We start from the raw sequence: 27897 nt of genomic DNA on the forward strand, positions 1-27897 counted from the left end.
GCCAGGTGGAACAGGATATCTCAGCAAACCCGACGGGTGAAGAACCACGGCCAGAGCAAAAAGACCAAAGGGCGTATATCAGTCATTAGAGATTAGATATCAGCGAAAAATGGCAGATTTTCGAGAAAGACGAGGCATCGGCACTTCCTCAAGAATGAACAATGAATAGGAAGAAGATTGGAAATAGGCATTAAAACGTAGGATATTCGAATCAGAGAGGAGTGCGTCAAGCGCGCAGACCGAAAGCTTTGCGGAGGAGAGGGAAGCGTTTCTTCCGACCCGAGCCAGCGATCACGACGTCGCGAGCGGATTGACCATGTTCTTCCGGGTTGGTTATTTCCGAAGCGCTATCGTGGTTCAGATCTGGGCTGCGGGGCTCGTCGGCCTCTTTTGTAACGGGGACTGCAGCAGGACCTCCATTGACGACGCTCTCATTGCGAGCTGCCCTCGCGGGTTGAGATGCGTCGTGGAAAGGAGAAGGGACGTCGAGCGATTGTTCTGCGACTGGGTGGAGAGGCTCGTCTCTGACTGTAGGACTCAGCGGCCACGATTCAGGCCCTGTGGATTGGCGTTTGGAGTTCCTCTTCACCAGTTTCGAGTGAGGGGATTGGGGACTTCCCATGGATGTGACTGTGGTATAATTTCCATTCGCGGGACCGTCGCGCACTTCGTCAAGTTCCATGCGGGAGCGCTCTAAAGGGGTGTCTCTTCGCGAAGGGCTTTCAGCGTCGGATTTGCGGATCCGGTGGTCTGAGTTTTTGGGTTTCTTTATACCGAGACGCGTGAGAAGGCCCGGTTTGCGGCTGCTAGGGGGCGCCATGATGAACTCTTCCAGATCCCTCTGCGTCATGCCTCTTTGTTTGGCCACCGCTGCCATTCCTGACATGCTCTGCGGTGCGTTCTTGCCGCGGGAGCGCGGTGGTGAGGCAATGGCTACAGGGGCAGTGGCCCTGTGTGCCTGCTGACGTGGGCTTTCTTCAGAGCTGTCATCCAGCTCGGTGGAGTCGCCGTCGTCGGCACCTTGGCGGCGGGGGATACCGCGAACGGGACGAAGTGCATTGCCACGGGGCTCGTCTTCGTCGCTGGAGTCGGCAAATCGACTGGTGAAGTACTGAAGGCGGGCCTCGTCCTCGTTTTCACCATCTGAGTTGGCGAATCGCGTTGACCGAGCGGCCTTGGGGGGCGGTTTTGTGAACTTTGCTCTTGGGGGCGCCTTTTTGTTGGTCGAGAAGAATGAGTAACGCTCACCCCCAGCCGGCCCGCGAAGGGTCTTGCGCATCGTGCCGTTTGAAGAGCCTGCCGACATGGGTCGGTGATCGAGTGGGGACTCGTTGCGTTCAGGCTGGGTTCGGGGACTCCCTGCACCGGCGCGCATGGTCCGACGCATCGTGACTGCGTCTCCTCGAGGAGAGGATCGCTTGAAGCTGCTCGATGAATCACTCCCGTTGGACGTCTGCCGGCGGAGACTCTGGGGGAATGGCAGCCCCCCCTGCTTTGTGCAGAGCCGGACCAACAGAGAGTGGGCGTGGCTTGCCCTGGGCGCTCTGAGGAGAGGCCTCGTTGCTGGACCATCGGTCTTGGGTGCGAGATGCGCCGCTAGTGTCCACAGCCATTGAAATGGGGCGAACACGACTCGACTGTGCCTGGGGACTGCCATTTTGACTTGAAATGTTGCGAATGGCTCTGGGTTGCGGAGGTGCAGGCTCGCCCGGTGAAGACGCAGGCGATTCCTCTGGATGGTTGGTTGGCGTGACCGTGCGAGGCTGGGGAAGCTCAGGGGCGTCTTTGTCAATCAAGGTACGGTTCACGGGCTTTGGCGTTGCCTCTCGGGATTCGGCAACTGTCTCCAGAGGTCGGGTAGGTGCAGACGTTGGAGCCGGCCTATCGACAATGGCATTGATGGATCCATAACCGTCACCGTCGACGTCAACATCGATGTCTTCGGCGGCATCACTGTAGATGCTGTCGCTGTAGTCCTCGTCGGTATCCGCGTCGTTCAGCTTGGGAACGGCGCTCGCCACAGTCTGGGCCTTGGTCTTTTTCGCTGACTTCAAGCTGCGCTCTGAGCCAGAGGGTGGGAACCCGCCTGGAATCTGGTACTGGTCCATGCTAGATCTCTTGGAGTCGAAGCTCCGCTTGTGCTCTTCTGCTGGAGGAGTAGCAGGCTCGACAGCGATCGCAGGGACGGAGAGTTCTGAGTCTGCAGTGGGCTGCTCAGTTTCATCAGTAGTTTTTGCGTCTTTTGTCACGTCCGCAGCTGGTTGCGCACCATATATAGACAACTGCTCCAAGACATTGGCATCGGTAGAAGGAAAGTACCCATGATCTGGAGCTTTGGGAAGCTCTCCAACAGCATGATTTGTCTGCTTCGGTTCCACATCGGATTCAGACGAGCTGGACTCGTCGCTGAAATCTGGGATGGGAGATCGCTTTAACCCGTCTCTATTCCCACGAATGCTACCAAAGGATGGAAGCTCCTGGCGCGGTTTGATAACAACGTTCCAATCATCGTCACTGGCAAATTCCGTGGGCGTTGTTTTCTTGCCAACGCCGAGCCAGCTCATACGAGACTTGGCCTTGGTCGGTGGTGACTCGGGTGTGTACTCCTCGGGCGAGGTAGGGGGACTGGCTGCTACGCCAACAACTTCGGCCTCGTCGTCGAAACTGACTTTGGCAGCCTTCTTCTTGGCACCGATCCGAGACCCTTCGTCTGAAGCCACAGAGGTCCCGTCCGATAGCTCGCTTGAGGGGTGAACGCGCCCGGTCACCGAGAGTCTCCTATCTGGGGAAAGAGAAGACCCCCTCGAGTGTTTGAGTGCCGATTTGACGGGAGAGACCGATCTCGGCGGAGGCTGGTGCACCTGATCACCGGTGCCGGTCACTTCAAGCAACTTGGCGAATCGAGCGGAGCGACCTGGGCTGCTCGACTGGCGGAGATGTGGCTCAGGCTGCAGGCCCGAAGGCGAATGAGGCGCTGCCAGCGCTGGCGCATCGGGTGATGCAGTTGACATTCGGTTCCTGCCTTGACGTGTTTGGATCTCCTTATCGTCAGGTTCCTCCTTGACCGTCGAGGGCCATCGTTCAGGGAGAGCCCGGGACGAGGTGTCCCGTTCAGGGATGACTGCTGTGTTGCGTGCATGTTCGACATCAATCGAAGCAGGCGCTATAGTCCGCTGCTCGGCCGCCTTGGAGCTGTCTTTTTGCGCGCCGACTGCGAGTGCGGCAGCGGCAGCGCTGCCAGCCAAACGACCCGACTTGCCAGCCGCGGGGCTTCCCTCGACACTGCTAGATGCCTGTTTCGGTCTGTTCGGGGTTCTCTCCTGCAGAGGCTTCTCTCGAGCGGGCTCAGGGACCTCTTCTATCGCACCCTGCAGACTCATCGTAGTATTCTCAATTGAAGGCGACGTTGGCCGCGAGCCAGTGGGATACGAGAAATTCACCGAGTTGCGACTCCCCGACCGCTCCAATTCAGGCAGCGTCCCGAGATTGGTCACGCGCTGGTGCGTAGCCATGTGGATAGGAGACCCTCTGCCCTGCTCCCGAGCTCCCGATCGGGGAGGCGAACCCGGAGGCGACCGCATCGTCGGCTCCATGCTCAGCGTGCGGCGACCGGGCTGCTTGCGCGGTGCATATTGGGAGGGAAACGAGGGTAGCGGGGGCACATCTTTCGGCGGGGAAGCCGGACCAGAGCTCGTGGCCGGGCGACCGGGGGATTGGTCGCGAAAGGTGCGACCCGTCATCGAGCTGTTGCTGGCGGAGCGACGGAGCGTGGCACTTGCGCTGGCGGAGCGCCGACCGTTCGGGGCCTGCGACTGGGTCGAGGCGCGGCGCTCGACCATCCGCTTCGTCTGGACATTTTCGATCTGGGTCGGGGTGGGTGTGAGGTTGCGTAGAGCCGCTGCGGCGGCGGCGGAGGAGAGGCTCGCATTAGAGGGTTGTGATTTTAGAAAGGCATGGCTGGCGGCGGACTGGGCGGATTGCGCAGCGGGTGAGGAGAGCGGCTGGATATTGAGGAGGCTGTCAGTTTCATGCAGTGCAGCTACCCGGGAGGTTGCATCGCAGGATTTTGCGACTGATCTCCCGGCAGAATCGATCGTCAGGCTCGAGGCGTGTCACATACCTGGAGATGGGCAGAGGCGCTTCTCTTGCGACGTCCGAAGGCCATTGTTCCCAGATCTTGTCGGGTAGGTGAGGAATCAGATAGCCAGCCGAACACTGCTTCATGCAGCGCCGGGGATCTGAGATGGTGGATAGCGTGGAGCAGGTGAAGTGATGATGCAGTATAGGAGGTGGGAACCGGGAACCGGGAAGCTGGGAAGCTGGGAAGCTGGAAGCTGGAAGCCTGGAAGCCTGGAGGGGAGATCGACGCGACCAGTCAGGATCAAGGAGAGACAGGGAGAAGTAAGGCACCGTAAAAATTGGAAAACGCCCCCAAGCTGGTAGGGGCAGATCGAGAGCAGATCGCACTTGCGTCATGACTTTTTTTTGGTTTCTCGTGGGTCGCTTCAGGAACCCGCTTGCACGAGTGGACTACTATATTTAACTATTAATACACGAAACATCCATTCTACTATATTCGTATCTGGAAAGCTTAGCATTGAATCTGGACTATGTCTATGGCCTGACAGAGAATAAAAGTTGTGTATAGAACAATGTGTTGTATGTTAACAAGCGCAGAGTCGAACTACACACAACACACGATTTCTACAGATATCCCAAGGTGGATATTTAGAATCATTTAGTCATTTCTGATTCGCCTGAAGAAGTGGTATATTATAAATCTGTAAAGCATTGCAAACAGTTGAGGCTGATCGTTCCCCCGCTCTTTAGACCTCGGGAGTGGACATCTATAACTACACCTCACGTAGAACCCTGTCAAATCTCAATCCATTCACATATAATCATTCCACATAAAACACAATGCCCCTCCCACCTCTCCCCCTCCCAGCAGGCGTCACAAGCCGCTACATCCCAACCCGCGACCTAACCTTTCACATCCTCGAATCAGGCCACTCAACCACCCCAAAACCCTTGATAATCCTCCTCCACGGCTTCCCAGAAATAGCATACTCCTGGCGCCGTGTGCTCCCCAAATTAGCCTCAGCCGGCTACCACGTCGTAGCCCCCGACCAACGGGGCTTCGGCCGAACAACCGGCTGGGACGACCGCGCCTACTCTGAAGTCGACCTCTCGACATTCTCGCTCTCATCTCTAGTCCGCGATATCGTTCTGCTCGTCCACGCACTTGGCTACCGCAGCGTAGCCTGCGTCGCGGGCCACGACTGCGGCGCTGTCAGCGCGGCCATGTGCGCACTCATGAGACCGGATTTCTTCCAGTCTGTGGCGCTGATGAGCCATCCTTTTAACGGGAGTCCGGAGTTGCCGCTCGGAACTGGGACCGGAGATGGGGGCGGGATGGAGGGGTCGGCGGGTGACGTTCACGGGAAGCTTGCGTTGCTTGGCCGTAAGCACTATAAGTGGTATTACTCGACCGCGGAAGCAGGACCGGAGATGTCGAACCTGTCACCCGAGGAGATGCGGGTATTCCTCCGCGGATACTTTCACTTGAAGTCTGGGTCGTGGGAGGGGAATCGGCCTCGTGCGTTGGGGAAGTGGGACGCCGAGGATCTGGTTCAGTTGCCTGGGTATTATATCATGCCGGTGGGTGAGACGATGCCGGGGACGGTGGCGTTGGATATGGCGAGGGAGCCGACGGGGGAATCTTCAAAGGGGTGGCTGCCGGACGAGGAGCTTGACGTTTACGCTGGTGAGTATGGGCGGACGGGGTTCCAGGGGGGTTGAATTGGTATCGGGTCCGCACGGCGGCTGGGGGGAAGTACACGCGGGACTTTGAGGTCTTTGCGGGCAAGAAGCTTGAGCCGCCTTGTGCGTTTGTCTCAGGGAAGTTGGATTGGGGGAACTATCAGGAGCCTGGTGCTATTGAGAAGATGAGGGATGGGGTGTCTTGTGCTGATCTAAGGATTCTGCGGATGGTGGATGGAGTTGGACATTGGACGCCGCAGGAGAGTCCGGATGAGGTGTCAAGGGCTATTCTGGACTTGATCGGTGGTGTGCGTGATCGTGCAGTATAATTGATATAAGCATCTTTTTGATATACTCGGCATCATATGAATGCTTATACCATGCAATTTGAATTTTAAGTATGATAAACCAGGGGTATGGCGCAAGAAAGACGAGAACGCAATGCAAAACAAACATCTACAGGTACAGAGCAAGCGCACCCGCCAGCAAGAGAGGGACGAGCGCCGCCGACAGTCCAGGCGTATGCAGCATCGCCGCACCAGAGCCAATCGCACTCGTGGTGTACATGTACTGGAAGGAAATGTCGGATGAATTGAAGCAGTTGTCGCGAGTCACCGTCTCGACCGAGTCATCGCCGTCTTCTGCGAACTCGATGTCGACACACTAAAAAGTTAGGATCATCCGATGGAAATTGGTGATAACATACGTTGTATAGGGCCGCACCATGCTTGGCCGTCTCGACAAGCTGAATAGTAGCGTAATCACCAGGGCTGACGCTGATGTTCGCCGGCAGAGGCACCTGCGGCAGGCACACGGTACCCGGGTAAGGATTGTTCGTCGGGCCCGTGATCTGGAAGGGCGGAACGACGGGGTGGCTCATGTTTTCCGGGATCTCGCCGAATCCGAGGTTGACGTAGATCAAGGCGGTTGCGTGGCCCGGGAACCAGCCCGGTTGGAAGGCGACTGCACCGCCGCTGATGGGCCATTTGGTCCGGTTGGTCGATCTGGGCATACCGCCGCCTGGGAAGTTAGGTGAGTTTAAAGGAAGTTTGGGATTGTGTCTTACAAGGATAAATCCACTCCATTCCATAGGGGAAAATATATGAGCCGTTCTTCACATCATATGCGACACCGAGACCGTTGGCCTGCTCGACTGTGCCGTTTGTGTGGAGGTTGTTTCCTCGGTAGCCGGGGTATGTGATGACGGTGTGAGCCTGCGCGAGACCCAGGCACAGCATGAGGATGGAGGTCCATCGTGATATTTGTGAGAGAACCATATTGTGAGACAAAAGCGAAGACAACGATTTTTCCAGTCGAGCCGGCTCAGACGTGATTCTCTGGACGAAGCATGCAAGACCAAAGGCAGAAGCTCAGGACAAGACCGAGCCATAATTTTGAGGGCCGGTCGGTCTTTTTGAGGGGTACCGGCCATGGCTGGAGCGAGCGAGTAAAAGCTCGCACAGCAAATGTGACTGGGACTGCAGGGCCGGCCATGCGTGACTGGCTCCAGGTAGTGATGGAGAGCAGGGGTGGCCCGGGATCATCACAGCCAGCTGCAAGTGCCATCACTTGAAGGCTGATTCTGCAATGTGATTCGCTGAGCGAGTTGGGTGGAAGCGCCGGGCGGGACGCTAACGTCCGGAGGGGAACAGGGCGCTTAGCGGAGTACGGAGGATCTTTGTCCAAAAATATCATTCTCGACTTGGTGTGTTTAAATGCGAGTTGGATCTGCATCATTTTGTTGCAAGAAGTCAGGAGTATCATGCGGGGATAAAAATAGTGCGGTAGTAATACCGTAGCTTTACCAAAACGTGCTCCAAAAATAAGGTTGAACATGAATACTTTGGAATGGATTGATCTCGATTCAGTATTTTTTTGACTCCATGGTGTTATCAGCTTAATCCTTGACAAGTCAGGTATTAGGGTGAGCTGTGGAGAGGAGAATTTACCTACCTCCCACGAGGTCCTTTGTATAAGGGATTAGGGTTAGCTGTTTCCGTTTCTATAGATCTCAAGTCTATTTACACGAGTGCCACCTGGGCATTGTGTATGAGCATAAGTGTAAGGGATTAGCGTTAGCTGTTTTCGGTTTGATGAAAATGAATGTCGAGGCACCCTACAGCAGCAAGCCCTGTAACTACTAGAAGGCAGATCTAGGTGGTGTCGAGTAGCAATACACCACTATCCGACAGACCAGCAGATGGATCGTTGGAGCGGAAGAAACATTGACTTATCTCAATGGCCTGTCGCTGATTGTCGGACTGATTATTGGATCTGGTTTATCACAGGCTGGAAATGTAGGAAACCTCCCCTAGTTCCCTTGCACACCTGGGCAGTTCCCATAAACTCGGGCGGAATACCACCTACAGGAACTGCCTGCGATCACTGCTATATGTATAACAAACTGGCTGTGCTTATCCCATCGTCCCGGGATAATACCACAGACACCACAGGTGGTATGGCCATCTACATGTTTGTGCCAGGGATTGGGACTGACTGAATCCGGTAATGCATCGGCCCAGTCGACGGACTGTTGTACCGGGCAGGAAGACTACACTGCAGAGCCACCACGATATGGTACGAGTAAACGGAGCCTGATTTTAATTGGTTTACCAGTCTAGCTGCTGGAAATACACAGCAACATAGCACGCTGTCACGATCACGGGTAACCAGGGCCCACCGGTTCACTAGAAACATCCATCTTGCTTGCCCAGATAGACAATTGACCACCAGCTGGTCGCCCGTCTAGAGATACGCCGGTACTTGTATCAGTGGAATAGAGTATGACTGTCAATCAGTTGGAGGCTGATCGCTAGGGACGTGCGTGTGGAGATATAACCTTGCTGTCGTGTTGCTGCTCAGTGTATAGTATAGCAGTAACCACGCATTGTGTATATCACAGTAGTATGTCACCAAAGTATACTACTAGCTCTGCTCCGTGTGACCATATACTGTAGTATACACAATACATACACCACCAAAGGTGGTGTATTTTACTATACTACTCTACCAACTACATACATGTATAGTAGTATACCACCTTCGGTGGTATACCACTACACTACGCTACACTATACTATACTATCTACAAGTGTAGTAGTATACCACCTTCGGTGGTATACTACTATGCAATACAATACAATACACCTTCGGTGTATTGTTGTATTGTTGTATTAAACTACCCGCCATGGCACCTTGCTATACATCGGCACAACCCAACAAATCAAACCAGGAAGGAGCGGAGGAGCGATGACGCTCCTTCCAATCCCTCCACCCCAACAACCCTCCCACGGCTGCAGGTCCCGCTGTGTCCAGAGTGCCACGCGCTCCTCCCAGCTCCCCGCAAACAGGGTGACGGTATGCGACATGAGGACGATCTGCTGAATCGACAGTGGTCACGTAACGAGACATGGGGATGACGTGTACGTTTGCGGCGGCTGGAGGAGGTTGTAGGCGACGGTAGTGGCGGTGACGATGCAGGAATAGCAGCTGGCGGAGCTGACGATGGACGATGGACGATGGACAATGGAGGGATGTCAGCTGATGAAACGAAGATGAAGATGAAAGCTGGAGATGAAACGAAGATGGAGATGAAAGATGGAGAAAAAAAGAAGATGGAGAGATGGCGGGAGATGTAAGAGAGAAGAGTGATATGGCCAGGGGGGATAATTAAATAGCAGCCATTCACACAGGCAAGTGCGACCTCTACTCAACTCTGCCAGAGGGCAGCGTCAGGTGGATGGTCGCATGCTTCCCCGGCTCTCTCTCTCTTCCTTATTGCTTTATGCTCTACTCAATGAGCATCCCCGGGGTATCAACCTCATCATGTTGACCCTGCTTCCTCTGATCTTCTGACAGACTCTGAGCCCTGCCTCATTTCATTCTCTATCTGCCTCCTCCCACAACACACATCCTACAGACATTGCCGACGAGGTACAGCAGTGGAAATGTTGGTATATCGCTGCCGTGAACTCAGCAAGTCAGGAACAGAGCTCTCCATTGGGTTTGGCCGGACCTCAGGCTCATGGGCCAACCATAAATTTGTTCTGGGCTGGGTTTGGCTATGGGCCCCCAACCCGTCAGTGGGCTTTGTCCTCGGCCCACAGCCCATTGATGGGCCTAGATCTGAGCCCAAAACCCAAACCATTAGTGGGCTGGGTTGGGCTCGGTTATGGGCTCAGTGGGCTATGAAGAGTCTAGTCAGGAACGCCATTGACAGCATACAGGCAGCCCTGCCTGCCAATCGGAATCATCGAAGACACAATGTCATGTCTCGGTTGACCTGCCTCGCGATATCATGTGGCAGGTGGCCCTGGACTTAGCCGCTCACATCGCGGTAGCAGCTTTGTCTGCGTCTGCCCACTGGACTGGTAGCAGCATGTGACTCGGCTAACTCTGCGTCTACACATAGGACAGCGGGAGAACATGGCCACGACGATTCAGCTTACATCGACTCTGGGCAGTGCCGTGGACTGGCTGGTACACATCGTCATGTCCCGGCCGACAGGGCGTGGGTTTCACCGACCTCAATCCTGCCAGACAGATTCCTCCAGCTCAACTCTTCATTAGCAGAAGCCCCAACTACTGCACGACACACTTCGCACTTGGGCTGAAGGTGGGTGGTCGCATCGGATTCAGAACACTACAAGTGGAAAACTCTCCAACTTCGAGTGGCCCTGCAGTAGTGGAAGCCCCCGACGCGCGTTTTCCACTGATGCCGCCGACCACCGCAGAACTCACCTGCGTCACGACATGGGGTCATGTCGTCGGTTGACTCGGATGTCGCTGGTGGAGCTTGTATCATCTGCCTACTCAAATGGAAGAATTCCCATGAATTCTTCTTTCATGCTGTTGAATTCTATTTTCTGCTCTCTTGTATTCCTCTCTTGCATTCCTCTCTCATCGTTCTCTACTTGAGAGTTGCAAGGGACACAGATCTCGGCACACGGGATTGAAAGCGATCCCCGATCCCTGCGACAGAGGCCCAGTCACACCCGATGCAGTGGACACGAAAGATCGCGGTGTCAACTGACTCATACACCATCGATGGACCTTGATGGATGTAAACAAGTTGTCGAGGCGTGAGTACTCGGCTCTCTGTACTGTTGAGAGTTGAGAGTCGAATTTCACAGTCAAATAATCATGTCATCGCTCTACCTCCAATGCTGCGCGTGTAGCGAGAAGGCATCCAACTCTAACTCTTGCTTAAATACAGCTGGTAGTCAGTAAAAGAAAAGATATTCCAGCTTTTTGATATCCAAAAACACTCACGTAGAAAACAACCAACCCTGGTCCCAATTGATACAAGCGGAGTGACAATACATCTTAGCCAACACAGCAAAACACTTATGAAGTCGGGACAAGAGGGAGGTCTCTTGGATCGAATTCGCTACGTTGATTCCGACGATGCAGATGCCCCAAGTCTTCTTCCAAGGTTTACAACATAGTAGACTCGGAGTAGGATATCAGGCAGACAATCCTTTACAATCTTTGAACTTTTGTGTTGCCCCAATAGCTAGTTGACTATTGATTTCGGATTATGCAGATCAGTATACAGCTACGTCCAATCAAGAAGTTCCTGTCGCCAGCCATGATAGGTAAACTCGAGTTGCAGAAAGAAGAGCGAGATACGAATGAGGAAAGGAACTTGATAGAGAAGTCCACCGTCAACGATAAATGACAGGTTTGTCACAGATATAGCCGAGAGCGTCGTGAAAATGTTGGGACGTGGAAGAAACATTGGACGATTCTAACATATGATCGTAGCATGCGAGTACGAGGCTGTGCCTAATCTGGCCACGAATTCATGCTTGCCGCTTGCCGCTTATGCGTAAGTGAGAGTCGCACTTGCTGGGCAAAGCGCGCCTACCTGGACGAACAGTTGCTATTTGATCAGTTCCCTGAATCTCTTCTTCTTCCTTTTTACAACTCTCTCCTCCACGCATCGTGTCGGAGTTTCATCATCCCCAGCAGCTTCATCATCCCCAGCAGTTTCATCATCCCAAGCAGCTTCATCATCTGTTACACTCGTGCATTCTTCAGTTCCATCATCTGCTCTCTTTCTACCCTATTCAACTTCATCATCTACCTGCCTGCCTGCCTCGACGTGGGCAGTCTCTCTTGCACCATGTGGGCTTTCGTCTTCTTCGCTTTTTGCATCATCTGCATCATTGCCGTACCCACTTGGCTGACTGCGACTGCACGCATATTGGTTTCATGAAGTTGTTTCTCTGCTCGAGTTGGGCATTGTCACTAGGGTTACAGCTTCTGACCCTCCTCCCGCTACTGATGGATCGAAGCTGACGTGTTGGAAGCAACACAGTCCGCGCCATCGTCCACCTCGAGGCACCGCGAGCCTGTACACTACCACCCGCACCGTCGAGTCAACACCACCGCCTCGCCATCCCGAGGCACCGCAAGCCCACACGCTATCACCCCTGGCCGTCGAGTTGACGCCGCCGTCTCATACCTGAGCACCGCGAGCTTTTATGCTGCCTCCCCGGATTGTCGAGTCGACGCTATCGTCATTCCTCCGATACACCGTGAGCTTGGATGCTGCCACCACCGCACTGCTTCAGATGTACGCTATGAGTATGCATGTTGCAATCATACGCTGTCGCGAATGCGACAGTTGATTCAACAGTTCATCCTCATGGCTTACACTGCGACTCTGTGGTGCGTTGAAGGACAGCTTACAATGGTTGGAGAGTTGTTGTGGTGGAGGGATTGGAAGGAGTGTCATCGCTCCTTCGCTCCTTCCTGGTTTGGTTTGTTGGGTTGTGCCGATGTATAGCAAGCTGCCATGGCGGATAATTTAAAACAACAAGATAATAATACAACAATACACCTTCGGTGTATTGTATTGTATTATAGTATAGTATAGTATGGTAGTATACCACCTTCGGTGGTATACCACTATACCTGTTGTTAGTATACGTAGGTAGTATAGTATGGTAGTATACCACCTTCGGTGGTATACCACTATACCTGTTGTTAGTATACGTAGGTAGTATAGTGTAGTGTACATTATAATGCAGTGTAGTGTACAGTGTAGTGTACAGTGTAGTGTAGTGTACAGTGTATGGGTACTGCTATACGGTAACACACTAAGCAACAACACAATAGTAAGATTGTTTTTCTTTTCCAGCAACCAGGTTCCATCTATAATAGTACACCAGAATATACACCAAACTCCTAGAAATCTACCAGGGTCGAAAAGTGTAATAGGGTGCTTCTGAGCAAGCACTTCGTAGACCATACTCATGCTTGGAACCTTGGAACCGCTTTATACACCACCAACCTCAGGAACACTTTTGAGCCGCGTGACAATTGTACAATTGTCGAATAGCTCTTATTAAATATACTTGAGATTTGCACAAAACCGGAAACAGTCAACCCTAACCCCTTATATAAAGAAGAAATTACTCATGCACAACTCACCCTGATGCCTGACTTGCTGTCACTGACATACGAATTGTACAAGATACTGTGATATGACCAGCCTAGAATTGGCTGTTCAACCATATCAATTCCAAAAAATACGACACCACTTCGCAGTAATAACCTTTTTAATGAACCCCTGGCACCTGGGCACTCCCCACTCGTCCTCGAGTAATCAGCTTATCGGATCGAACGCCAAGCCTTTCCTCCCCGCACCCCAAAAGGGAAAAAAAAAAAAGATTCTCAATGCCTCTATACACTTATACCCTATACCCCTAATATCTATATCTATATCTATACAATGCCGCACAGCTCCCGACCAAAACGACCAACCAACCCAAAACGCACCTCCGTGACCGACACGGACGGCTGGACCCACGTCACAAACGGCAGCAACGTGCGGCGCGCAATGCGACAGAAAACCCAGCCGGAGCCCACCCTCGTCCCCGCAGAAGCCCCCGGGCGCCTCACACTATCAGACCTCCAGACCCAGTTCTCCGCGCACCGCGAAAGGTGGGAGTCATCGGAGAGCTGGGCAAAGGTAGCGGGGGTCCTGCGGGAGAGACTGGAGCAGAGACCGGCGCGAGCGGTCGATGCGATTGTCTGCATCGGGCTCGGGAGCCCGAGTGGGTTTTTGCGTGATGGGTGGGTGGACAGGCGGGCTGTCTCGTTATATCAGCTTGCTGCGCTTGTCTGTATTAAGGATCAGGTAGAGGGTATGTTTCCGTCTGCAGGCAGGGCATGCTTTCGTCTGCAGGGCATGGCATGTTTGATGACTTTCGGCTCATCAGCACCGTTTGTTGAGATGATTGGCTGACGTTAGATAGCGACCTCTACTTCGCCATTCAAAATCTACGCGCAAGACCCCGTCTTCAATACGCTTGACGAATCGCTCTTGGCGGGGCTGGATATCACGGTCCTCAGTCACCCGGAGGGATTCTCGCACATCACGCAAGACTCGATGCTTTTCTGTCCCGGCGCGGAGCGGCAGCATCTCGAGCTGCTGCTTCCGTCGAAGCCGTGGCTGCTCTTTGGTGGGCCGTTGGAGCATGCGGATGCCGGTGGTGTGCTGCAGAGCTATGTGCGTGATACAGATTCGTATTGTGTGCCGCCCTTTGAGGCGCTCGAGCATGCATTTTGGAATATGAGGCTTTACTGGACTGGGGAGAAGGGTGAGGAGTGATCTTGGCATTTGGATTTATATATCATGCATAGCGCGCGTTGGATTTTGCTCCTTTTAAAGATGACATATCTTCTACGATGGAAAAGTTTGATACCCACAAAAACACTCGAAACCTTGGGAAGAGACCACCCTACAGTCCCGAAAAGCTTCCACCGTGGACCTTGGGGGTATTATTGAGTACAAGATACACATTATAGAGTAAAATTAAAGGCCAGGCCGAAAGAGATGATTGAGCTATATGGTATATACAGCCCATAGCATAAGGCAGAACCAAGCGCAAATGAATATCCATGCAAATACCCGCGGGGTAGGATGAGAGTCAAGACTCATAAGCAGACAACAACAATGCAGGCTAATATTGAAGAGACAGGACGCCAGACAAAACCCCAGGGCTTGGGCACAAGTTCCACCAGTATGAACAGAAGAAAACGCCGAAAGAGAATTAATAGATACCTATGCAATGATATTTTCATGATCATATCCCATAAACCACCTGAGACCAGGCGAACAGTTCAGGTTCAGTTTAAGAGGCAGTTTTGCCGCCACAGTCTGGGATCTTGAGACCCTTCTTGAGCTTGCGCGCAGGATCCATAAGACCCCATTTATCTTCCCACTCCTTGCCAGGTTCATTGTACTGAACCTTCCACGGTTCATCGAAAGCCTCGAACCTGTTCCCGTTAGCATTTATCTCTCATGTGAGATGTTGAACATACCAAAAGTAATCCGTTCCATTCTCCAGAGCCTGGCACACCCAGTCATCCATAAAGGTGTTCATGTTGTCGACACTGGCCACAGAGCCCGGCGTATCAGAATTACAGACATCGCTGTCACCGCAGTCCTTGCCGCCGCCGCTCGGCCAGCCGACCTCGGAAATGACTTGCTTCTTGCTCGTCCCCTTGGTGAGGGTGACGTCGTGGTTCTGCCAAAAGTCCCAGGTCCAGGAGGCGGCGACGTCGACGTTGACACCGGCGAAGAATGGGTGGACGTTGGACATGACGACGTCGACTTCGTCGACCAGTTCGGATGTCCAGTTGTCGCCGAGATCGGATGTGGCGATCTCGAGATCGAGGTCGCGCTTCTTCACCTCGCTAGTTACGTCTTTGATGTACGAGATCAGAGTCTTCATGGCCTCCGCTTTGGTGTCGCCGGCTCGGTATAGAGCCTCGTTACCCACGATGATCCCCTTGAAAATAGAAGGGTCCTTCGTATCGTCGAGAACCTTGTAGAGGTGCTCCAGCTGGCGATCGGTAGATGTAGAGTTCGAGTCGATCCACACCCCGAGCCAGATCTTGATATTCTTCAGCTCGAGTCGATCAACCGCATGTAGCACCATCTCCGTCTGATTGCAGTCGGTACCGTAGAGACGAACAGTATTGGTCAACTGGGAGAGAACCGCCATGTCACGCGTGACGTTGTTCTGCGAAGGAGGCCACTTGAGACAATCCGGGTACTGGACACCCCACGGAGTGTAATCCATACCGGGAAAGACCTTGTGGAGATCATCGTTGTTCAGGAGAGCCTTGATCTCCGACGAGTCCTTGTCGAGGTCCCCATTGCTCTTGGTATCGCCGTCCGCCGTCCCGTCCCCGGCATTGGACTTGGCCCCATTCTCATGGTGTCGATTTCCAATCGTGCCTCCGACAGCACCACCGACAATCGCACCGAGGATAAGGAATCCCAGGGCCAGACCGACGATCCACCCCATCTTCTTACGCGGGTCCATCTTCGCCTTCGCCGCCTTCTCTCCGGCCCCGGCCCCCGCTCCAGCCTCTAACCCACCAGGCACCGAGTTATACGCAACGTCGGCATTCTTCTCCTTCGCAAAAAACCCCGTAAAAAGTCCACCCGCCGCGCCCGCCGCGGCACCCCCACCCGCGGCACCGCGCGACCGCGGGAAATCCTCATCGCCATCATCGGCGATATCATCCGGATTGATCACTTCCCCATTACTGTAGGCCGTCGAATGGCGCTGATACGGCCCGTCGCTGACACCGACGTACTGCGCCGGGTACTGATTATGAGGGGAGTCACTGAGGTGCAGTGAGGACTGGCCCGGGGTGTGGAAGCCCGGCTCAGCGGCGGCTGCCTCGAGACCCATATTGGAACTGGAGCCGTAGGAGTGGCCGCGCAGAGACTCGGCGCTGACGAAGCCCGGGGAGGGGATGTAGGGCGTGTCTGAGCCGGTGGTGTTGTAGTCGCGCTCGCGGGGACCTGTGTAGTCGATGTGGGAGGCGTCGATACCGCTCTGGCGATCGTGGGTGTTTGCTATTCCCAGGGCGATTCCGCTGATTCCGCCGCCTGGAGAGCCTGGGCCGAGGTTGTCGACGCCTGGTGTGACGGTGTGGTGTTCGCGAGTGAGGGAGTATCGGCGGGATGGAGGGATGTTGTTTAGGTCTGACATTGTACAGTGGTTTTTAATGCTTGGTCCTGCTGGACCGTTTCAGATATGTGGTTTTGCTGCAGGTTGAAAGGTGTGGGAAATTTGAAATGAGTTTTGGGATTGCAAAACACAGGAACCACGGTTCCGGAACAATGAAGGTGGGTGAGACAAGCCCAGGGATTTTTTGATTGTCAATTCTTGATTGGAGCGGCTCTTGCTGAAACCGAGGATTGCAGGAATCAAAATAGAAAGCAGAAGGAAAGACAGGCGTTGAAAGCAGAAAGTAGAGTTCCAAGCCGATGCGGCTAACGCAAGCGGAGTATCAACACGGCGTGGCCGGGCAACGCTTATTCTTCGATATTGGATGTGTCGCGACCACACTAGTTGAGGATGTTCAATTATTTACAAGACTATTTTATTCGCATGACTAGACATCAAATACTCCGTATATGAAGTATCCGAAGTATCCAACAATATACTCAAGTGTGTAGATGACAGGCAAAGACTTAAAGTGGGGATTTGACGGTTCCGTGGTCTGTGAGGTGAGACCCTTGGACCCTCCAGGGACTTGAGCTATTTTTATCTTCGACTTCATGTACGGAGTATTACTCCGTATATCTGTTGTTTCTACTATATCTACTACAGTTATTTCTACAATTCATACGGAGTATATTTAATCTCATTAACTCCAGTAACTCATGTCTCATATACCATTCCCCCCTTCTTTTCGCATATTTCCTGTAGATCAAGGTAGATCCCACGTAAATCATAACTCATATCAATATCACATCAATCATAAACAACCAAACAGCTCAAAAACTCAAAGATCGAAAAAAGCAAAGACAAAAAAACACATCACATCTAACACTCAACCTCATCCCCACGCTGTCCCTCCGACCTCCGCTCCAAAAACCTCCTCTTCCCACGTCGAGTATCAAAATGCTCAGGAATCTCCGCCGCATCCTGACCCGCAGCAAGCATGCTACTCCGCATCTTATTACGGTACGCATCCACTATCCGCAAACAGTCAGCAAGGGATTGGCACGTGGGTCCCGACACGACCCGGAATCAAGGGATGACTGTGTACGCAATTCAAAATAAGGTTTCAACACTTACACGACCGCTGCAAGAACAGCATCCGCCCAGAAAAAACCCGGCTCTGGCTCCAGCTCATGCGGTAGCCCAGGTCATTCAAGAGAAGTTCCTTACGATGACGCTTGCGCGAGAGCTTGGGCACGCTGATCGCCGTGCTGAGATCTGCGTCTAGCGACGGGGCGGGAACGGTGGTGCGGCCCGTGGTCGCGGACTCGGTCTCGTCGTCTGCGTCGTCGTGGAAGAAGCGCTTTGCCGGGACGACGCGGTTCTCGTCTGGCATCTGGATTGGGAAGTAAGTGCGCGGGTAGACGGCTGTGGACTCGCGGTATTTGTCGGGGATTTCGTCCATGTTGACTTTGTCGAGGACGACTTTGACGCGGACGCGACAGTTGCGCTGGGGGTCGTCGACTAGGATGAATTTGCGGCGTTTGCCTTCTGGGAGGCTGCTGAAGAGGTCTTCGTTTGTTGGGCCTTGGGTTTCAATGTCGTGTTCGTGGTCGTGTTGGTCTGCGGCTGTGGCGATGGTTGGGTGTCGCGTTAGGGTTGAGAGGGGGTTTTCGCGGAGGGGGGCATTGAGGGACCGGTGCTTGGGGGGAGGGCGGTTGGGGTGTCGTGGAAGAGGTGGGCGGGTCGGAGATCAGGTTGGGGGAGACGGTCTCGTGGGTGTTCGGTGCCTAGTGCGGACCACGGAGAGGGGACAGATCAGCCTACGCGGTTATTTTGGCATGGAAGAGAGAAAAGAGGTAGTTCCAGTTCCAAGGAAAGAGTCAACGATCAAAGGTAATGATAGAAAGCAGGTAGACGAGTAAAGCGGTTCGACTGGACAATCGAACAGGGTATGGAATAACAAGGTAAGAACACTGGGTGCGGGACCACGTAGGGATACAGGAGAGTACACATTCTCATATCGCCATTCACACATCCTCATACACTCATACAAAGAGACAAGAGACATGAAAGATGCTCCAACATATACGCATACAAATGACAACCCAAGCCGACAAAGGGAAAAAAGAAAAGAAAAAGAAAAAGAAATACAAGAATGGAAGGGGAGAGAGGAGAAAGTATCCTCACAATTGCAGAGCAAGACGGGGACTCAAATCACATCACATGTGGTGAAACATACCGCTAACTTCCTCAGCAGGAATACCATCCGGTTGATGGTGATGATGAATCTGCGGCGGGCCCATCGACAAAGGCCCCAGATTCGGACGAGGAGCAGGACCCGGACCAGGACCCGGCATAGTCATAGCCCCCAGCGCCGGACCCGAACCCGGACCAGGACCAGGACCAGGCTCAGGCAGCGAGACGCCAGGAATATGCGACTGCGCGGGAACCGACTGCCTGCGAGTCATCTTCGCCTGACGACGAACACGTCTGCTGCGAAGTCTCGGGTCCTGGTTGCTATTGCGCCAGCTGTCGACGGCGCGCTGGATGAGACCTCTCTTCCCTCTCAGGGCGGGATTCAGTTCGGCCAGCGCCCAGCCGACGGCGTTGCACTCTGTCTCGTATACAAGTCGGTTCCCGCGGTATTGGTCTTTACTGCAACATGCGCGCGGGTAGACGCAGTTCTCCGTCTTGAAGTCTGGTGAGAGCTGGTCGACCACTACGGACTCCACGTCGCAGCGGATCGTGTACTCCATCTTGACGCGGTCTCGGGAGTATTCAAAGGCAATCCACTGGACGCCGCTGGCGTCCTGGCGGACGACGAGCGGGGTTGTGGCGGGGATTGGGCCTGGGGCGGCGTTGGAGCTGGTGCCGTGGGTTGGGCTGGCCAGGGGGTTGTTGGCGGACATTCCGTGGGTGCTGTTTGCTGATGATGGGGGGTTGAGCATCTGTTGCTGGGGGAGAGGGTGCTGGGAGGTGTCGAGTTTCATGATTGGGCTGGCGGACATGGCGGTGGTGGGGAGATGGGGAGACTGATGTGGTGGCATCTGGACCGGGGCCTTGTGGGGAGGCATCATCAGTGGCTGGGTTGTGAGAGGGTGCTGCTGAGGCGAGTGGTGAGGGGCGTATGGTGACGGTTGAACCGGGTTCATGGGTGAGTAGGGGTGGTAGTTGAACATCTGGTGTGGCATCTGGGGTGAATGTCCGTAGAGGGGGCGGCCATGTTGGTCTTGAGGTTGAGAAGCTACCGAGGCTGGTGAGGTTGATTGAGGGGTGTGATACATGGGAGGGTAAGGCCTCTGCATTTGGGCGGTGGATGCCATGAGGTCAGGCGGCCCTTTTCGCGAGTCAGTCCATGTTGATATCAGCGGAGTGAAGATCCATGAAACGGTATAGTATGCGCAATGGCTCCACGTCTCCACTAGATTCCCAACGAAATAGAAAAGGCTTACCGCTGGAGGGGAAATTTGCCGAAGCTGGGGTGGTATAAGATGGGTGGGTGGTATAGAAAGGAGCTTCCTGGGGTGGCCCGTAGAGATTCCGGTGCAGGGCTCCGTTCAGCGAGTGAGATGGGGGGTATGTGGCGGGAGGATATGGAGACTCAGGCTTCACCTGTTCAGCCGAGCCTTGATCTTGAGCTAAGCCTGCTCGCAGAGGCTGTGAGTTCTGAGCGGGACGTCCAGAATTGTCGTGTCGAAGCTGAAGCAGAAGCACATGTCAGTGACTGGAACCGCAATAACCAACATCCAAAGTCACCAGAATGCGAAACTCGAAACCAACAAAACGGTGTTACAAGAGAACGTGGGCGAACAGAGGGGGGAAAGACTTGTGAACACAGCTGGGAGCATCCGTGACATCAGTGTAGGACACCGGTCCAGCGTGAGCATTGGAATTCTGCGCTGGCTCATAGAGGGTTGGATTGGACCAGAGGTTGAGAGCTCGAGCAGGGATAGCCTTAGCTGCGTAACGAATTGCCAGGATCTAGCCGAGATGGTTCACACAGGGTGCAAGAAGCGCATGGATCTGTGTAGCGCTGATGGTCGACATCGCATTTCTTTTCTTCCGAAGGAGCACCCGCGATATTTCGGCCAGATCATTGGCAATTCTGTTGGTCCTCGGATTGCGCTTTTTCTCTTTGCTTTCTGTCTTGTTGCCTTGCTGATTCGGCCATGCTTTTCGGAGAAATGTCTTCATCTATACAGTGCGGGAGTTCCATATCCAATGGCAAGAGGTGGTAGTTGAGCTTGTTGAGTTCAACGGTCCTGAATTGGCGACGCTGGCATAGACCACGTCATTCGTTCCAATTGAGCAAGTCGATCTCAGGCGCAATGAGAGCTCCATATGAACAGGATCAAGAAAGATAGGAATAATATTGAAGTAGGAAACATCTCACAAAATCTATCCAGGCATACAAAAGAACGGGTATACTCACATTGTCAATATCTTCCTTGTAGTTTGGAAGGTCAGGCTGTACCATGCCGGTCATGAACGACCTCTCTCACGGCCCAGGATAGAATCGAGTTGACGTCTGACAAGGACAGAACTGGGGTTGTAAATAATTCAGAGATCCACGCTGAGGCTAAACGGCGACTCTTGAGATGGACCGTGAAGGTAAGTGGAGGGTCCAGGGTCGTTATTTAGCTGCACCCATCAGACCCCATTTCGAATTTCTCGGAGGCAAACCTCTGGACATCCCAAAGGGAATAAAAACAAAATTATAGAAAAAAGTGAGAATAAAAAAGAAATAAAAATTAATTAATGATTTTTTGGGTCTTTTTTAAAAAAGAAAGGAAAAGTACTCTGTGGGATAATACAAAGAGAGCGAGGGAGCGAGAGAGAGAGAGAGCAAGAAGGGAAAGAGAAAAGAAAGAAACGAGAAACGTAATTTCCAAAAAACCCGTTGAAAAATCCCAAAGGGTAATATTATTTTGAAAAAGGAATAGGACAGAGGAAATGGAGAAAAAAGCGAGAAAAAAGGCCAAAGTAGGAATAGAACATAACGTGTATCAGGAGTAGGATCTTGTAACTAGCGGGAAAGTGGTGTAATATTGGGACCAGGATGCAGCAGTCCGGTAAACATCCGAGCTTTAAAATTAAATGTGTCAATGATGTGCAGACAAAGAGAGGTGGGGAGACCTCGATGGCTGGTGGGGTTAGCATCTATATTTCAACGGCGATATCAAAGGACTTCTCGGATCCGGTGGAGGGGTCGTGATACGTCGAATGTCAATGTCTGTATATCTGCTTAGCGTGTATTTGAGGTACTATACACCGTGCTCTATCTGCTAGATATTATTTCTATAAGACTTGAAGAGAACCCAGCGGAAATCCGTTTGGTCATCCACGAGTCAGAGGCAGAGTCTAGACTGAGATAATGAAAGATTGCCGTGTGGGCCTCGGGATGGACTCGAGGCTAAAAGGAAAGCTAGTTGACGTTGTCCTCGGATCGTGCAGAGGCCAGTTTCAGGTACGGCTTGGGCTGAAAAATCATGGGAAATAAAATGAACAAAAAAAAAAAAAAAACCTTGAAATCACCTCGGAGTATATCGAAAGAGATCGGCGGAATAATACCAAAAAAATTATTATATTAGCAGACGCGTACGAGTCAAGGTACGGAGCCAGTTACACCGATCTCTCTTTGTTTCCACGGCCCAATTGCGCTGACTTCGGCGCCTCTTGCCCTAAATCAACTCGAAACAACCTAACGCTGTCTCTTTTTTGTTTACTCTCTTTCATTTGGAGCGCTTTTGCTTGGGTTCGCGTGTAACCCTGAGCAAGGTCGATCCTATGAACTAGTCATGAAACCCCATGCTGCTTCCCGGAGGGAGATGTGCGGATGTCCCAGTAGCTGAGATACGATCGAGGATTTCCTCGGACGCTAATGCCAGAAAAGTATCGATTCCGTTCACCAACGACCAATCCTGGGGTGAATCAAGACCAAGATGCGGGCCTCCACCCGAGTTTGCTCCATCCCGCAATTATGCTAGCGGCATCTTAGTTGCGCTTGGCGAAGTCATCAACGTTGGAGAACGTGTAGTCAACCAGAGAGAGAAAACGAGAAAAAAATAATTTTTGAGAGATTTTGTTTGATGTAAGCCTTCCATCCTGTTTCCCAAATTTTCTCCGGGCTCTGACACCGGCTGATGCATGACACTTGGAGGATCATTTCAAGCATTGTTTCGGGTCTATCCCTTGTGCTTGTGAAATGTGCCGGAACGAAATTAGTGCGTAGGCACATGTTTGCTCATGTACGAGTACGCAGTATTTCGGCTGCGCAATCAAGTAGCGATTTGCCTAGGCATGTTCTTTATACCTCATAGTGTTTCGAGTTCCGCTCTACGTTCGCATAATTCTCTGGGAACGCACATAGTATTGCGGGTCGGAAACGTACTCGGGAATCGGTACGGACTCTGTGCAATGTTGGTTGTCTATCTAATTGGTGTCGTTTGCAGGCTCTGGAACGGGCGACCGGCCCATGAGGCTCTCTTGCTGAGTCCAAGCCCACTTCATTGACCAAAGAGGAAAAACGCACTGCCGATTATCATTGTTGCGCAGTGACTTTGCATGAAGGTGAAATTACGGGTGTACAAGGACTGCCTTCGGAGGTTTACTGGGCTATGTACACGAGGAGATAGTAATGGGGAAAAAGCAAAGAGAAAAAAGTAGGAAAAAGAAAAAATAAAGGGAATAAGAGGACCAGAACTGTGTCTATGAAGATGAGGGTGCTTCCAAGATGAGGTTAGCCCCGGGGTTTGTCCATTCAGCTGAGTATACTCCGTACGGAGGATTCCGTACACGTTTACACATGTACAAAGCTAGGCTGCACTGTATTGCCCAGGCCTGCTCGAGGCACAAATCTCTCTCAGTTCCTGAGAGAAAATCAGTGAAGGTTGGAGCTAAAATCTGTGCACGGTTGCCCCCTTTTTTTCTGTCGCTCTCTTTCGTCTTTCAATTTGGGGCTAAAAAAGGACCCAGAAGTCAACGGCGCCATTTGCACCACGCACGCTCATTGGTGCACGCGGTGATCGATGCAGGGTGCTAGGGTCCCGCGGTCTTCCGTTGCGTTAAGCCGTACCCGTAGTCCCACACTCCTTGTACGAGTAAATTTGGGACTCTACTTACTCACAAGTATGTATGGAGTACTGTATGATCATCTTGGGAAATTGTGATGGCGGACTGGACCCACATGGTCTATGCAGAGAGGTTCTTCGATATCAGATCTTTCTACAATCTCGATCCCGACCAAAGCTGAGACGAGCAAAGAGTTCACCTGACAGAGCAAACGTTACACCGGTGTCACTTCAAGATCGAGTGGCTGGGGTTGACTGGGACCAACGGGGACGAACTAGAGGGTAAACCCCTGGGCGGATCAACCGACAATCCTAGCCTCCTTTGTCCTCTGGAGTGCCACTACCGCCCCGGATCGACTGTGGATTCAAGAAGGCCCAGAGCATGTCTAAGAGTTAGTGCAGTCTTACGTAGACAGATATCGAGCTCCTCATTTGTCGAGACGGTAAGGACGTCGCTTAAGTATGGGCTAAATGAGAAAATTAAAATCAAAACAATTTCCCCCTCCTTCTCTCTCGTGCCGGTCTCCCGTCGGTCTAATTGAATCTCTGTCGATCTATGACTGTATATACGTCATGTTATCTGCCACAGTGACAAAGACCTTCTCATGGCCTGTGCGAGACAGGTTACGGAGTACAGGTAACACCGTTTGAATTTGGCCCTCAGCTTTTGTCGAGTATGCAGGCCAAGCACTAAGCCCAATGAAGCAATAGCACATTGACCTGCAGCTTCAACTAAGGGGCTTGAACTTTCCTGTATCAATTATGGCCGTGCTTGTCTGCTGATAAAAAAAAGCCTCGACCTTACGCGCCCACGCGCCTTCCAACTGTCAACCGCCACTCAAGCCCGCAATTTGATAGAGTACGCTTCCCACGCCATACACTGAGTAGCTGCTTGGCTGGAAGCGTAGTCACTCGCCCCGAGACGAGGCTCCGTGTTCCTTTGGTCAACTGGCGTGTTTCTTTGTCGCGATCGACAACTGCAAAGCAAGTTTGAAGATGCAGACACGATGGCCACGTTAGCCTGGGGCCGCAACCCTTGCTTCCTGCAGTGCAGCCACAACTTTTTGCAGACAAGCTGTCTTCACCTTAGATCCATTTTCTTTTCGTTCTCGTTTCTCATTTATTTTATTTTTATTTTTGGGCTGCCCGGGGAGAAACGAGTCAGGATCGGAATCCGGGAGAATTCGAGCACGATATCTCTCGGGTCTGGGACCAGCTAGGTGCTTACCGTGGGAGCGCCCCGGGAGACGCCAATGGGCAAGGAGGGGGACCACAAGCCACAATCTAGTCGATCGCGTCGGGGCTATAGTCCACGGCCTTAAGGCTCCGGGTATCAAATGAAGTCTTGATAGTCTTGGTGTCTTGGCAAACCGTGGTTACGTTGCCCAGTCCATGGAAAGGTATGTATTCCAAATTGTTTTTCTGTTCGGATCTCTCCTACCCCTCTCTCCATTGCATCTCTGTTCGGGTTTCAACTGCCTCCAAACTTGGCCCCAGAATGTCCCCGAATTAAAGTTGTCACACCCTTGTCTCGCACCCATGCGACCATCCCCTGCTTAGCCCGTGATGATCGGCCCTGGGGCTGTCAACGGCTCAACCTCCCAGCCCTAATCATCCGGTTGACATCATCTTAATATGTGATGGGTAACATCCTATTGGGAAACCAGACTTGAATCCAACAGTAAAACGGCAGAAACACGCAAGAAAAACAAGGAAAAAGAAAAAAGAAAAGAACAAAACCAGTATTCTCCGCACTCCGGATCGCCCTAAGACGGATATGGCCCCTCTCTCGGGCCAAGCGGGATGGCCCCGAGAATAGGAAATGATGAACATCTAAAGTGCTTGCTTCCACATTGGCATAGCAAATAATATCTGGCCCTTCATTGTAACCCTCCTCTACGGAGTACTCCGTACAAATTACGGAGAACAGGTCAACCCCCCCTTTTTTCCCACCCTCTTCGCTCAAAGCAGAGCCCTCGTAAAAGCAGTTCAACGGCCCCACCACCCGGACCCGAAGAATGGAGCAATGGAGCTTTCGAACGTGCAATCGCACCGCTTCCTATTTTCTTTATACACACAGTATATTTTTAGCCGAGGGTTCAATGATCCAGATCCAGATCCATTGGTGGAGTAGATCCGACAAGGGGACCATAACCCACTGACAAAATGACAATCGCACAAGATTACAGAATACAGATACTGCTCGGTATTTCCAAGGTCGATACTAAGGTTGTGTCATTGTCGGCAGATCCAATAGGAGCCTCACAAACGAAAAGTGGCAATCGGACTACGGAGTATGTAGTAGCGCCCTGGAGATACGTGGTCATATGGGAGCATAAAGCGCCCACACCGAATATTCTCTGACGGGGAAAAAGGTTTCTAGCTCAAACCATAATTGTTCAAAGTCAGTCTCACCGTAAACCAAACTTTGTGAGCAGTCCACGCGAAACGGCGTTAAGCCTGCAGCCGGGCGCAGTAGCGTGTCGCGTGGTCGGAGCTGGCAACTTGTTTCACCTTTGCAGGTGGGAAGCGGTATGAAATGTGAAATATGAAAATTACTGTAGAAATCAAGTGTAAAATTAAAAATGTACAGGTAAAACGTGCACCTCATCGCGGTGTGAGTTAGTCCTCGAATGAGACTTGAAGGAGGGGGAAAAGGTCCCACATATCGCGAGGCTGATCTTCTGCGAAGACACACCGTTACTATATTAGGTACCCTGCACGTACTTGTTACCCGAGTCCGAACCGTTCACGTCCCCGAACGATTCATCGTCTGAATCAGCTGATCTGAGATGTCTCCTAGGAGTAATCCCGGAGTTAATGAGTGCATATGGAGTACTCCGTAGTGTATCTTCACATCGGTCTTGTGGTGATCTGGTAATACGTCACAAGGGTCGGGGAGACAGGGAAACTGGTCTATTTCCTTGTCCCATATTAGCCTCTGGTATAGCTCATATAGGCATACCTGCTCATAATTCGGTCTTCAAAGCAGCCCCATCAGAAATGACACCATAGAGAGGGGGAAAGGGTCAAATTGTGTATGTGTCAAACTAGAAAGTGGGTGGGAAAATGGTGGCGCGTCTGCGTTTGCTATTCTTTTTTGGTCCCGTGCTACGGCGATCTCAGACAGACATGGCAAGAATGTTGCAAATTGCTTCAAATTGCTCGAAGCCAAATTACATCACCGCCGAAAATGACAACAGAAGGTCACACTTTCCTCCATATACTCCGTAGATCTCTTCCCAGGTTCACACGACGTAAGCACTATATACAGGGGAAGATCTCGATGTCAGATGGGACATTTCCTTCCTGGTCACAGTAGCTTATTTGGCGGATCAGTCCCGAGCCAAGTAAACGGGCCACCCCAAGACCTCCAATGGGGTCAGAAACAAGCTCCCCTCCACGTTGATCTACAATTCATAACTTAAACAGGCGCCTTTCCTATACGTCTACCCAGTTTCTTTCTCAGTGGATATTGACTCCGTGCTCCGTGCTCCGTGCCGGATTTTCCATGTCGCCACAGTGTATGACTCGTGTTGTGGATATGATCACTACCCGGCCATCACGCCCACCCATTAAGGACCAACTCCACCCGCAAACAAGATTGTAGATCCCCAAACTCCGGGCCTCCTTTTACTCGATTCGGGTCTGAGCCCTGAAAGAAAAATTTGGTTCACGTTCTGCCTATCTTTCCCCATAAGGCACGTTCATTAAAAATCCCGCATATCTCTAATCCCAAGTTAGTAGGAGGCCCTTTGAGTTATAGTGTCGGCTTTTGCCGACGTGATGGGAGATGTGATCACAATCCTCCGAATAAATGCGAGGTACTATCACGCTTTGGGTAGGTGCTGGCCTCTTTGATTTGATACTCGCCTTTACAGCCATGTAACAATGGGCTGAATGTTTAACCAGTAGTTTACGTTGGAAATGAATCTCGATGCCTCCCATGGGATATTAACGGGGTCTTGTTTCTTTGTTCCTTGGCTCACACACCCCCCTATCCTTACTTTGTCTATTATCGTTATTCACCCGGGCAAATTGCAAGGTAGTAGCAAGGGTGATTCAGGTATGACAAAACC

At 52.2% G+C, this 27897-nt stretch overlaps 8 protein-coding genes across 8 annotated transcripts; 3 read left to right on the forward strand and 5 right to left on the reverse strand.

The window, feature by feature from the left end:
* Positions 1 to 226: 226 nt before the first annotated feature.
* N7506_011770 (uncharacterized protein) lies at positions 227 to 4165 on the reverse strand (the record flags this gene model as incomplete). The annotated part of the gene is made up of 3 exons (XM_056961061.1): positions 227 to 1468; positions 1515 to 4001; positions 4121 to 4165. The coding sequence occupies 3 exons, from the start codon at positions 4163 to 4165 to the stop codon at positions 227 to 229; spliced, it is 3774 nt and encodes a 1257-aa protein (XP_056805595.1).
* A 755-nt stretch (positions 4166 to 4920) lies between these two features.
* Positions 4921 to 6092, forward strand: N7506_011771 (alpha/beta fold hydrolase; the record flags this gene model as incomplete). The annotated part of the gene is made up of 2 exons (XM_056961062.1): positions 4921 to 5767; positions 5794 to 6092. 2 exons carry the CDS (start codon positions 4921 to 4923, stop codon positions 6090 to 6092), a joined length of 1146 nt encoding a protein of 381 aa, XP_056805596.1.
* A 127-nt stretch (positions 6093 to 6219) lies between these two features.
* On the reverse strand, positions 6220 to 7040 carry N7506_011772 (copper acquisition factor BIM1-like domain-containing protein; the record flags this gene model as incomplete). The annotated part of the gene is made up of 3 exons (XM_056961063.1): positions 6220 to 6426; positions 6470 to 6783; positions 6830 to 7040. The coding sequence occupies 3 exons, from the start codon at positions 7038 to 7040 to the stop codon at positions 6220 to 6222; spliced, it is 732 nt and encodes a 243-aa protein (XP_056805597.1).
* A 1921-nt stretch (positions 7041 to 8961) lies between these two features.
* N7506_011773 (uncharacterized protein) lies at positions 8962 to 9174 on the reverse strand (the record flags this gene model as incomplete). Its single annotated transcript, XM_056961064.1, has 1 exon — positions 8962 to 9174. The coding sequence occupies one exon, from the start codon at positions 9172 to 9174 to the stop codon at positions 8962 to 8964; it is 213 nt and encodes a 70-aa protein (XP_056805598.1).
* A 2395-nt stretch (positions 9175 to 11569) lies between these two features.
* N7506_011774 (uncharacterized protein) lies at positions 11570 to 12556 on the forward strand (the record flags this gene model as incomplete). Its single annotated transcript, XM_056961065.1, has 2 exons — positions 11570 to 11938; positions 12086 to 12556. 2 exons carry the CDS (start codon positions 11570 to 11572, stop codon positions 12554 to 12556), a joined length of 840 nt encoding a protein of 279 aa, XP_056805599.1.
* A 948-nt stretch (positions 12557 to 13504) lies between these two features.
* Positions 13505 to 14386, forward strand: N7506_011775 (SRR1 family protein; the record flags this gene model as incomplete). Its single annotated transcript, XM_056961066.1, has 2 exons — positions 13505 to 13919; positions 14031 to 14386. The coding sequence occupies 2 exons, from the start codon at positions 13505 to 13507 to the stop codon at positions 14384 to 14386; spliced, it is 771 nt and encodes a 256-aa protein (XP_056805600.1).
* Positions 14387 to 14909: 523 nt separating this feature from the next.
* On the reverse strand, positions 14910 to 16787 carry bgt3 (uncharacterized protein; the record flags this gene model as incomplete). Its single annotated transcript, XM_056961067.1, has 2 exons — positions 14910 to 15054; positions 15100 to 16787. The coding sequence occupies 2 exons, from the start codon at positions 16785 to 16787 to the stop codon at positions 14910 to 14912; spliced, it is 1833 nt and encodes a 610-aa protein (XP_056805601.1).
* An 840-nt stretch (positions 16788 to 17627) lies between these two features.
* On the reverse strand, positions 17628 to 21234 carry N7506_011777 (uncharacterized protein; the record flags this gene model as incomplete). Its single annotated transcript, XM_056961068.1, has 7 exons — positions 17628 to 17779; positions 17883 to 18374; positions 18443 to 18535; positions 18988 to 20085; positions 20201 to 20447; positions 20550 to 20729; positions 21181 to 21234. 7 exons carry the CDS (start codon positions 21232 to 21234, stop codon positions 17628 to 17630), a joined length of 2316 nt encoding a protein of 771 aa, XP_056805602.1.
* Between the last annotated feature and the right edge of the window lie 6663 nt (positions 21235 to 27897).

Source organism: Penicillium brevicompactum (assembly GCF_028827555.1).
Source record: "Penicillium brevicompactum strain IBT 35665 chromosome Unknown utg000009l_segment0_segment0, whole genome shotgun sequence".
Lineage (NCBI taxonomy): Eukaryota > Fungi > Ascomycota > Eurotiomycetes > Eurotiales > Aspergillaceae > Penicillium > Penicillium brevicompactum.